Below are 12,714 nucleotides of genomic sequence, written 5' to 3' on the forward strand. Positions count from 1 at the left end.
GTCTTCTGCCCTAGGGTCCATTTAGCCACTGAAAATCATAGAACTCTGGTTCCCATGTGATTGGGAGGAAGAAACTTAGGTGTAAGAGGGGTGTTTGCCCAAAGTCCCACAATGAGTGGCAAAGTTTAGACTTGAACCCAGGTCTCTTAACTTTCAATCCAGAATACCGTCTCTGATGGGGAAGCTAGAGCAAAGTAAGGATAGTTGCCCTCCCTGGCAACAACCTAAAAAAGGCAGGAAATGCCCCTGTCCCCTTAAATATTCCTAATCGTTTTTAATAACATAGCTAAGCAGAGTGGGATAGAGTACTAGACTCCAAGTCAGGAAAACTGGATTTATATCCTACTTAGATCCTTACTAGTTGTGTAACCCTGGACAAATCATTTAACTTTTCTCAACCTCAGTTTCCTTATCTATAAAATGGAGCTAATTTTAGCACCAATCTCACAGGGTTGTTATGAGAGAACATGCATAAAACTTTTTGCAAACCTTAATGCACTATAGTGCTTATATATCATATTATCATATATTATATAATAACTGTTAATAGTATTTAATAACTAATGACAGATTCACTTTCCATCATTTTCTTTCAGCATTCCTTGAAACTATTGTCCATATATTCTCCAACATGCTAGAAAGTTTAAGGTTTTATAAGTTTATTCTCCATTATATAAAATAACATTTTTCCTTTTATAGAGTTCAAAATTCATCTTGTTTAGAGTTCAAAGGGAAAAGCCTCCTAATTATAGAATTAGGATTTGGTGAAGTCCACCATCATCCTCATCAACATTGTTTGCATCCCATCTCCATATTCCCAAAGAGAACTGCTAGGGACAAGCTATAAAACTTAATAATATTAACAGTATTTGTAATAATATAATAAAATCATAAAATCATATCTAGCATTTATAGAGAGCTTTAAATTTTTCAAAATACCTTACAAATACTTCATTTTCAATCAATAAATAAACATTGTGATAAGCCTCAAGCTATTATTATCCCCATTTTACAGATATGGAGATGAGGAAGACAGAGATTAAGTGACTTACCAGGGGTCATACACCTAGCAAGATAGGATTTGAACTCAGGTCTTCCTGACTCTAGGCTCAAGTCTGTAATAATAGCACCACCTAATTTGCTTAATAACCTATTGGGTAGTCAAGGAAGAAGCACTAAAGAGAAGAATAAGGAAAGCCTCTCAATTGCCTACTTAGTAAGTCCAAAATCTTTAACCTAGCATTCAATCTTTCAAGATCTGGTTCCAACCTACCCTCAAATCTTGACTCACACTACTCCCACCCACTTCAAGTGAATGAAATGTCAACCAAGTCATCCAAACTCACCATTTTCCAAACAAAACACAGCTGAAAGCCTACCATTTTGATTTGTTCATTTCAGCAATTCAATAATCAAAGACACTACAAAGACTTGTGATGGAAAATACCATCTATATCTAGAGAAGGAATTGTGGAGTTTAAATGTAGTCCAAAACTTACTATCTTCAATTTTAAAAGTTGTATTATGTATTATGTCATTTTTTTCTCTCTAATGTTTTTTCCTTCCATTTGGATTTGATTCTTCTTTCACAATATGATTAATATGGATCCATGTTTAGCATGGTTATATAAGTAGAGCCTATACTAGATAGTTTTCTGTCAGAGGAGGGAGGGGAGAGAGGGAGAAAATGTAAAACTCAAAACTTACAAAAAATGATTGTTGAAATCATGTTGAAATGCATGCAGTTGGAAAAATAAACAAATAGATTTTTTTTATAAAAAAAAATCCTACCATCTTCAAGGTTCCATTTAAATGTCTTTGTCAAGAAATGTTCCTTCAATCCTACCCACCACTGACCTTCTCTTCCTCTGATTCTGGAAGCACTTTGCTAATACCTCATTTACAGTCCTGGATACACTTAAAAGATCACTTGCTGGACTGGGAGTCAGGAGTCCTGTACTCCAACCATAGTTTTTTTCACTAACTGTGATCCTGAGCCAGTCACTTTCCCTAATTGGGACTAATTTTTTTAATCCATAAAATGAGGCCATTGAACAAAATTATTTACATATCTATGTTTCTTCCAGTGGATCAAAGGAAAAGCTATTTAAGGAAGATACAGAATAAATGAGATTCTCCACAGTGGCCACCCCCCAAAGACGTAAGTCTTTGGAGTTTAAGTTTGATATGCAGGTGTCCTAGACCACTAGCTCATCTCAAAATTTCAGTCATCTTTAGGGTCTACTCACCACCCTGGGGTATAATCCCTTCAGATTGGAGCTGTAACTGGTTTAGCAATTCTTTATAGCCTTGAGGTCAATTACTGGTACAACTGTACAAGGAAAGGAGATGATTCTGCCTTCAACCCAATATGGGTAGTAGGAGGGAAGACTGTATGTGATGTCACACTTTCCTCTATGTCCCACTACATCAATTGTTTTAGCCTTGGATGAAAATATGCCTAGCCACAGCTCTGTTTAGGACTCAGGGCAGTATGGTTGGGGGGGGGGATCAGGAAGGGAGAAGGGGCAACTCAAAATGTATTTTGGGGGGGACAAAGCAATGGGATTAAGTGACTTGCTCAAGGTCACAACACTGTTAAGTATCACATGTCTGAGGGCAGATTTGAACTGGGTCCTCCTGATTCCAGGTCTATACACTGCCTACCTAGCTACTCATTCAAAATGTATTCATAAGGATTTCCATGGTACTTAGGCCATCCATTATTTGTCTATATATTATCATAGGTTGAGTTAATCAGTGTGGGTAACTAATTACTCAAAGAGGGTGTGTGTGTGTGTGTGTGTGTGTGTGTGTGTGTGTGTGTGTGTGTGCACGCGCATATGTGAAGCAAGATGAGATGCTATACCTGAAAAATGTATCACTGGTGTCAAGAATCTTCAGCCTTAGCTACACCAGTCCTTGAACCACAGGTATCCAGTCTGTTACCAGGTAGAGGGCATTTTTTGTTTTTATTTTTTCGGTTTTATTTTTGCCTTTCTTTTTAATAACATTTTATTTTTTCCAATTACATGTAAAGATAATTTTTAAAATAAGATCATGCATTTCAAATTTTGCTTCCTCTATATTTCCCCTCCCTAAGATGGTAAGCTACTTGATATATAGGTTATATAATTACTCATGTTGTGAAAGAAGAAACAGGTCAAAAGAAAAAAAAACATGAAAAAATAAAGGGAAAATAATGTGCTTCGATCTACATTCAGATTCTATCAGTTCTTTCCCAGGATCTGGTTAGCATTTTCCATCATGAGTCTCTTGGAATTGTCTTGGATCGCTGCATTGCTGAGAAGAGCTAAGTCAATTATGGTTGATTATCTCACAAGGTTGCTCTTACTGTGTACAATGTTTTCCTGGTTCTGCTCACTTCACTTTGCATCAGTTCAGCTAAAACTTTTCAGATTTTTCTGAAATCATCCTGCTCATCATTTTTTATAACACAATAGTATTACATTCATATATTACAACTTATTCAATCATTCCTCAATTGATCAGCATCCCCTCAATTTCTAATTCTTTGACACCACAAAAAGAGCTGCTATAAATATTTTTATACTTGTAAGTCCTTTTCCCTTTTTTATGATTTCTTTGGGATACAAAAAGCAAGTAGGGGGTATTGCTGAATCAAAGGGTATGCAGTGTGATTGTCCTTTGGTTATAGTTCCAAATTGATCTCCACATTAATTGGATCTCTTCACACCTCTACTAACAATCAGAGGACATTGTTTTACAAAGCAGTGTTACTTTATAATTTTCTAGGGTATTTCATGGGTTTATTTCAGAGGTCTAATGATGAAGAATGCTAGGTATCTCCTGCCATATAGATGATAGATACTAAGTGTAGAATGAGAGTTTTTTGGACATAATTAATGTAGAAATTTATTCTTTAACTACCCATATCTGTCAAAAGGGTCATGTTTTTTGAAAAAAATTTAAATTAAAAAAATTGTTTCCTGAGTATATGCATACTGTAACTCCCTAACAGACTGTAAACTCTGAGAGGAGGAACTGATTTGTAATTTATTATATAACTAAACTTTCTCTCCATTCTACACTGCCCCTCCCCAACAAACACCAACTTAGAATCATAGAATATTAAGAGCTGGAAGGGACCTTAGAACTCATTCAGTCCAATCTCCATTATTTTATAGATGAAAGAATGGAAGTTCTGTAATGTTATATATTGTCCAGGGTCAAAAGGGGTGGGAAGGAACAGAGCTGAAATTAGCAAGCAGGTCTAATCCTAACCCAATGTTCTCTTCACTACAGCCCCAGTGCCTCCCTAAATGCTGTGTTAAATAAAATGTACCCAAAGGGCCAAATTCATTAATACAAGACCATAGACCAAGGGGTTCTTGACTTCTTTTGTGTCATGAACCCATTTGACAGTTTATGACTTCTTCTTCTTCCTAGGAGAATGTTTTTAAATGCATAAAAGACAGAAGATTACAAAGGAAATAAATTATATTACAAAGCAGTTTATATATATGTGTGTATGTGCATATCTATATATCTATAACCATATTATATATACATACATATCTATCTATCTAGAGATAACAGGATCCAGGTTTAGAACTCTCTTCTAGATCCTAAAGAATTCCTCTTCCCAGAAACAAAAATCTCCTTGTTAAGCTATCTCCCTAATCCATGAGGTTGACGAAGACATTAATAAACAAGTGAACCAGAGTAACAGAGAGTGATTGAAAGAGACAAAGTGACAGAGACATAGAAATAGAGACAGGGCTGCAGAGATGGAGATTGATATCATGAGGGATATGAAAGAGGCTATGATCAAATTTCTGGAGTTTGGCAAAGAGGGAAGTATGCTACAGTGGAAAGTACCCTAAATTTGGAATAACAAAACACTAGCTCAATCCTCGATTTTTCATTTAATACATATGTGACAATTTTGTAATATTCTGGGTGTAGCACTTAGCTCCCTTAGTCTCACTTAGTCTCTTCATTGCTGAAATAAAGGGGTTATATTTAATGATGTTTCAAGTCTCTTCCATCTCTAGATTTGCTCATCTTAGCAAATCAAAAGTTTTTGAAAAAGGGGAAATGGTTTTAGGGGAAGAAGACTTCCAGTTCTGCCAGGATGAAATTGGTTCTATGTGAAGTAAGGCCAAGAAAGCAAGAATCTTAAGAACAAAGGAGAAGGAGGAGGAAAAGGAGAGGGTTCCCAGAAAACTCACAGAAGCCCATGCTCCCCCTGAGACCCTGCCAGCAGACTAGGGGACTGACTCTCTACTGACGCAAAGGAAAGGCTGCCACATATGAGCCAGGAAGGGGCAAAGAAATGGGCCCTGAGGTGCCGTCCATCTCCACCAGAGCAAATCAAAATGATCCTAATGCCTACTGTGGAAGCACTTAGCAACAGTAATGGGCCTCTGATGACTCCTGAAGAAGAATCGAACCACTGGAGGCCATTATCAGAAAGAGGGAAGAAACTGTACTGAGGGGTAGCAATGTCAAGGCAGAGATAAAGACTTGTGGGGGGGGGGGGAGGAGTGAGTACAGTGTTTAGAGACAAACCCAAGATACCAGTATTTATTAGGGATATGGGGCAAAAGAATCCATGGAACAGTATTTCTAGAGTCAAAAGACTAGTCCCAAATCTGCCACTTATTATCAACTGTGTAACCAAAGGCAAGTCACAAACTTGATGGACCTCAACTTCCGCATCTCTAAATGTTCATGATAATAATACTTTTACTACCTAACCTCATTGGGCTTATTTAGGGAAAATATTTGATAAACAAAGAATGTCATATAAGTGGAACTGACTATCAGGAAAGGTAGTATGTGGATAGAAAGCTAACCTAGAAGCCAGGAAGACCTGGTTCATATTCTACCTCTGATAAATACTAAGAAAGTCATTTAACCTTTTAGTGCTCTGGGAAACCTTGTTGTTGTTTGTCCTTCACTTTCAAAGAAGACCATGGAGACTGCTTGAGCTAAAGAGATCACTAAATCTGTCATGATAAGACAAGCCAAGACTGGGGACAAGGGCACCAAAGGCAGAAGAGAAATTAGTACTGGCCAGGGTAGAGAGGAATTGGCCCTTGTGCTTTACTTTCAATCACACTGAGTCCAGATTAAAATGAAATTGGTAAATATTTAACAAAACATACAAATGCAATAAAACATATATAATGTAATATCAAAATATTAAAATTTAAAACTCAGTCAATACGCAACTTGCAGAGATTTTTGTTGTTTTGGGGTCATTTCAGTCCTGTCTGACTCTTCATGATCCATTTGGGATTTTCTTGGCAAAGATACTGGAGAGATCTGTCATTTCCTTCTCCAGCTTATTCTACAGATAAGGAAATTGAGGCAAACGGCGTGGAGTGACTCGCCCAGGGTCACACAACTAGGAAGTATCCGAAGCTGGATGTGAACTCAGGATGAGGAGACTTCTTGACTCTAAGCCTGGTGCTTTATCCACCAGACTGCTCCGAGTACAGATTAGTGGCCATGGCTGCTATTTGAATTTGATACCAATGGTGTATCCTACAGGGGTTAAGAAGGAATGATGGTAGGGCAGAGAAAGGAATCAATGATTGCTTTCGCCTGCCCAGGCCCTTCTGAAACACTCCTCTTATGTCCTATCCATCCGTGAAACCTGGACCACTCTCCTGCCAAGCCCAGCAAGCAGTCCCTCTGCCCGCTTTAGCTGAGGTCTCCGTAGGACACTCATTCTGCATTAAGGATAGCCCCGGGAGTCTGCAGGCAGGGTAGCAACAGCAGCAGCCTTCAAGACACGCTACCACCAACCCTCTGAAAATAGGCGTGGGGAAGACTCCTGGAAGAAAGGGTTAGGAACCATGGCACCTGCATAGGATCAGGATTAGCTCTTATGGCAGCTGATGCTAGCACAGGAAAGCCCTGCAGCTCTGGCAGGGATGGAGGGTGTGGAAATTCTCGATTCCTACACTTCCGCCTCCTCTAGCCTGGGTCACAGTAGTACTGGGTGGGACATCCTAGAAGCAGCAGGCTTCCCCCACCCCCACCCCCCAATTGGGGATCCTGGGCCTCCAGAGGCTGATCCATCTCTGGATTTTGCCACTCCCACGTGCTGTGGATTGGCTTAGTGTCTGAGCAACTGTTCCTGCAAAGAGGTGGGGGTACGGGGTGGGGGGGGGGGCTCCCTGTTGCCTTTGCCATTGCCTCGTGCAAAGAAGGACAGAAAATAGCCAAAAGATCAGAGTGAACCCCAAACAGAGCAGTCTGGCTTTGTCTCTAACGAGCACTCCTCAAAACCCCAGGGCAACCTATCAGCAGTCACACTGCAGGCAATGAATCCTTCCTAACTACCTCCTTTTTCTATCACTAGTACATCTCCTTAAAGAAGCATCCTTAACCTCTTTTTGTATAATGGCCCCCTTTCGCAGTCCAGTGAAGCCCTATGGTCCCCCTCTCAGAATAATAGTTTTTAAAATGCAAGAAATAAAATGCACAAAATTACAAAGGAAACTAATTATATTAAAACAAAGATGTAATATTTTTGGTCTTCTGACTTCACAGACAGATCTGAAATCTAGCCATTGATCTTTTGCAAGGATCTTAACCTCGTGGTTAAGAATCAGCCTAAAGGAAGCTGGCATACAGAGGAGGAACTCACCTATAAGACTAATGAGCAGGGACCCCTCACACACACACACACACATACAAACACACACTAGTAGGGAGTAGTTCTCTCCTCACCCCACACACACACTTATCTTATGGGCTCACTTGCTTCTAGGACACAAAGCAAACTAACTAGGACACTAACAAATCACAGTTCAATCTGTGCTGAGTAAACAGATGATAAGGTGCTCTCTGAGAAGCTAAAGGTGCTGAAGATGTCTGGAGGGGCCATTAAGTCCATCCCCATCCCCACACTTCAAATATGAAGACAGGTGAGATTCTAAGCTGGCTTTTCTGAGATTTCCAGGAAATGAAAACTCAATAATTCATGCCAAAGCTGAAAAGTCATCAGCCAAGTCTTCCTGAAATCTAACCTTGAGTCTCTCATGATGCAAAAGCTTAAAACTGAAACCTCTTGCTCTGCAGAAAATAGAAAAGACCAGTACTAGTCACCTCTCTTGAAATGACATGTTCTCCCAAGTGAAAGAAAAAGTAATAAATTAAAAAATAAGCCACCTCTCTGAGTATCTATTGAGCAATAAAACTGAAAGTTCTTCATCACAGGGACCAACAAATCCAGCACACCAGGACTCAAATAATTTCTTCTTTCTTTCTTTCAGAGATAATCAGGATTAAGTGACCTGCCAAATAAAACACAGTTGGTATGTATCTGAGTCCTCCTGACTTCAGGGTGGGTGCTCTATCATCTATGTCACTTAGCTGTCCCTGGGTCAACTAATTTCGATGTAGCTCCCATTATTTTGGCTCATTTTATTTGTTTTAAGTGTGAGAAGAACTTCATTCTGCTGACTTCATTCTCTCAATAATCTCGGAAGGAAGCTGCCTTGGGTGGTTGATTAGACCTAGTCTTGAAATCAAGTAAACCTGAGTTCATATTCTATTTCTGACACTCAATCACTGTCTATGTGACTCTGGACAAGTCACTTAACCTTTGAGTGCTTCTAGATGTTCTTAACTTGGCATCCATGATTTTTAAAAATATTTTAATGACTATTTCAATAGAAGATTACAAAGGAATTTGTTTTATGCATTTTAAAAACATTTTTCTGATAAGAGATCCATGGCTTCACCAGTCTACAATAGGAGTCTAGGATACAAGAAGGGCTAAGAATTTCTGCTCTAAGACTTTAAGTAGGAGAGAAGATAAAATTCCTCATCAGAAACTCCTTATATGAAATTACTGATTCAATAACCCATTCTCTGCCCCTTCTGGCCCCAAACAAAACAAAACAAAAACTAGCCACCTTTGAAAGAATCTGAAGTGATGTGCCATTTCTTCTCCAGCTCATTTTAATATGAGGAAACTGAAGCAAACAGGGTGAAGTAACTTCCCCAGTGTCATACAGCTAGTATGGGTCTGAGGCCATATCTAACTCATGAAGATGAGGTTTCATTAGTTCTGGCCCAGAGCTAATTGTGCCACCTAGCTGCCCACTTAATACTTGTTGATTAATTGGTAACCGAAGCTTCCATCCATATACAGATGGCACAATAAATATCCAGATGTGCTCTTTGGCATTTTCTGATCCTTCCATACGTCTCCAGTGATTATAATTTGGGTTTGGATCTGTGTTTGGGAACTAATGTATAAAGTCAGCAAGTCAACTATCACTTCTTAAGCATCTGCTATGTGACAGAGACTGTGCTAAAAGCCAGAGATCCAAAAAAAAAACCACCTAGTTCTCAAAGATCTCACAATCTAATGGGGTACACAACATGAAGACAACTATTAGGAACAAGGCACAAGCAGGATAAATTAGGGTTAATATCAAAGGGAAAATACTAGGATGAAGGAAGTCTGGAAAAGCAGCAGCAGCTAAGAGGTGATAAGAAAAGAAGCCAGGAAGAGAGATGAAAAGAGAGGAAAAAGTTGAAGGTAAAGGGTTTAACAGATTGTAAAGAGGCTAATGTCTATGGATTGCAGAGTATACGTGGAGGGGATAATAGTCAATAATAATTAATAAAAGCATTCCATTTGATGATACTACAGATTGGTTTTCTTTTCTAATCCAACCCACACAGATAGGGAAACTAGTATCAAAGTGGTTAAGTGATTGCCTGGGGTCAAACAGATAATTCTCAGAGTTGAACTTGGTTATTATTTGAGGATTACACCAGTTAAAACTTGAGAGTCAAGACAAAGGCATTGAACTATAATTTAGCAAAGTTCTTAGTTGGGGCTCATGGAGGGCCCTAGAAGTAAAAGAAAAAAGACAAGGATGCCTCTATGAAAACCACTCACACCCCATAACTCTACCCACCCCTGAGTACCCCAGGAAGGCCCAAAACTTTGAGTTCAAAGGCCAGCCATCTTTTTAGCCTCACAGAGTCAAATGCTGCACCAGCACATAGCAGGTACTTTGCTTGTGTGAAATGTGAGAAGAAAAAGGAGAAAGGAGGGAGGGCCAGGGTGAAAGCTCACCTGCAAACCAGAGTAGCGATGATGACACACCAGGCTGTACAGCAACAATCAGCATCAAGATGTTCCTCACTTTTCCGATGACGACAGCACAGCCAGAAGGAGTAGAAGAGGAGGAAGAGGAGATCCAGAGCCAGGCAAGATAGAGCTACACTACCCAACAGCAACAGAGCCTATGGAGAAAGAGAAAGAGAGAGAGAGAGAGAGAGAGAGAGAGAGAGAGAGAGAGAGAGAGAGAACAGCTGTTATAAAATCATTGATCATCAAGGCCAGTCTTTGAATTTTACAAATGAGAAAATGAAGACTCAAGAGAGATTAAGTGATTTATCCATGATCACATAGTAAGTGTCTTACTTAGGATTTGAATCCAGGTCTTCTGACTCCGAACCTAGTTAGTCAATAAACAGTTATTAAGTACCTACTCTATTCCAAGCACATTAGTTCCAAATGTTTGTATATTTAGGGAAAGGGATAAACTGGAGGATAATATCCTCTTCGCCCCCAAGTCACTAATGAACTCAGTGATGGAGGTAAAAGCTAATAAGAAAAAATATGGCAGAGGATCAGGTTGGCAGGCAGTTGATAGCATGGTGGTTTAGAGACAAACAGCCTGCCCCACTGGCCTATTTTCTTTAAAGAAGGATGCCAAGAGCAAACCAATAATTAATATTGAACACACAGGCAGCTCTGTCTATGTGCAAAGTGCCTGAGAAGCGTTAATTAATCCAACTCTAGGCCATCTTCAAGCAAACGCCTCCTTTCTACTGCCAGATAGCCCCACCTCCCTCCAATTGAACTATGAGTGTCTGGGGAAACCTAGAGTTCTACAGAGAAATGAAACGATATAAATAAAACTATCTTCCTGAAAGGTTGCCATATTGTTTTCCCACCTTCCTCGACAGTTGCTTCAGTGATCTCAGTGCCACTGGCAAGCCCAAGGTATTGGGGGGAGAAGGGGAGACAGATGGGTGGAGGAGGGATCAAGGAAAGAGAAAAAAGAAAGGAAGCAGGGGGAGGAGGAAGGGAAAGGGAAGGCATAGAGATATGAGAGAGATAGAAGCAGACAGAAAGTGAGATTGAGGGAAGGAAAGCTGGGGGGGAAGAGAGTTTATAGAGAGGTAAACAGAGGGAGAAAGATAGACAGAGAGAGAAGAAATAGAGGATGAAAACATTCAGTGAACCAATGATTGACCAATTGCCTGCCTCTACATTATCTGTCTCCCTAATCTCCAACACCCCATTTGCAATTGGTCTTTTACAATGTCATATCATGGCAGGGAAGGCATTCATTGGGTTCCTAAAAACTATGGCTAGTGGGGCACAAATCCTATAAGATCTTATGAGGCTGGAACTTAGTTTAGGTATGAGCTTGGTGACAGATTGTGTGGTATCTGTGGAAGAGTGGATACAAAGAAATCCACTCTCAGAAGGCTGATCACAGAGTAATTCAGAAAGATTATCTCCCTGAAGTATGGAGAAGGAATCTATAGCAAAGAAATCATCGTTCTTTGGGATACTGAACTATTTCCAAGTTTTGTGCTCAGTGCACAGCTCCTTCTAGGAGCTTTGAGTCTGTTACCAATCTCTTCTCCAGGTTGTCTTCTCTCTATCCCAAAACGAATGGGTTTTCCCTTCCTTGAGAATGCACACCTTTGTTTCCAAGTAAATCCTGGAGTTGATTTCAACTCCCTTTTTCTTTGTGAAACATCTAAGTCAGAGGACTTGGGTACCAATGGCAGGTGAGGAGCAATGCTATTAAGGATGGTACATGCTTCTGCGTAATACCCTCTGTATGACACCTACCACAAGGCCACACATACAGGGCTTTAGTAATATTTCCTACTGAAGTTTAAGTTTACAAATCAAAGCATATGCCAACCCATTTTAGCGATGATCACACTAATGCTGAGGTAGATGTCTCTGTCCAACTCTCCAAAGGTAAGCTGAATGGATGGCAATTCCTATTCGGACTCATGCTTTATTTCTCCAAACTCATCACCTGTCCTTCCCAACACCCAGTCCCTTGAGCTAAGGGGGAATCTGACATCCAGAAAATGATTCTGATTCAGTGCTGCCTACCCTCTTCACCACAAAGAAATAACAATGAATCACCCAAGTTGAGAAGCAGGACACTCCCACAGGGCTTGTGAAAGTCCATTGTTAGGATGTCTTATAGTAAATGCTTGGGAAATATTCAGCTTTTCCACTGGCTCCCATTCCAGATTTTGCTGTTTTCATACAACTGCCAAAAAAAAAAAAGATTTTCCTAAGGCATAGCATTAACTTGTCACCCTCTACTAAATAAATTCCAATAGTTCCCTATTACCACTAGGAAACTGAACCTTGACTTTTCTGGAGTCACATTTTCTCTTCCCTCTATCCTCCACCCCCAATTAGTCTATAATTCAGCCTTACTGGACTATTGTTCCTTCTACAGGACACTCCCATCTTCCATTTCCATGCCTTTTCATTGGCTTCCCTCACTATTCTACCTGACTGGCTTTTTAGAATTCCAGCTCTAACACTCCCTTCTAGAAACAGTAGGATTTTTCTGTCTCCTTAACTGCTAACACCTCCTACTTTATATGGATCCAGTATGTTCCTCCTTTAGGTCATTT

The 12,714-nt window shown here is 39.8% G+C and overlaps 1 protein-coding gene across 2 annotated transcripts in view; it reads right to left on the reverse strand.

The window, feature by feature from the left end:
• Positions 1–12,714, reverse strand: part of LOC141500071 (protein tweety homolog 3-like) — a 181,083-nt gene that overhangs the window by 71,815 nt on the left and 96,554 nt on the right. For both annotated transcript variants that reach the window (XM_074202956.1, XM_074202955.1), the window contains exon 2: positions 10,100–10,269. In XM_074202956.1, the coding sequence (XP_074059057.1) occupies positions 10,100–10,269 (170 nt within the window). The remainder of the gene's footprint in view (positions 1–10,099; positions 10,270–12,714) is intronic.

Source organism: Macrotis lagotis, chromosome X, assembly GCF_037893015.1.
Source record: "Macrotis lagotis isolate mMagLag1 chromosome X, bilby.v1.9.chrom.fasta, whole genome shotgun sequence".
Taxonomy (NCBI): Eukaryota; Metazoa; Chordata; class Mammalia; order Peramelemorphia; family Peramelidae; genus Macrotis; species Macrotis lagotis.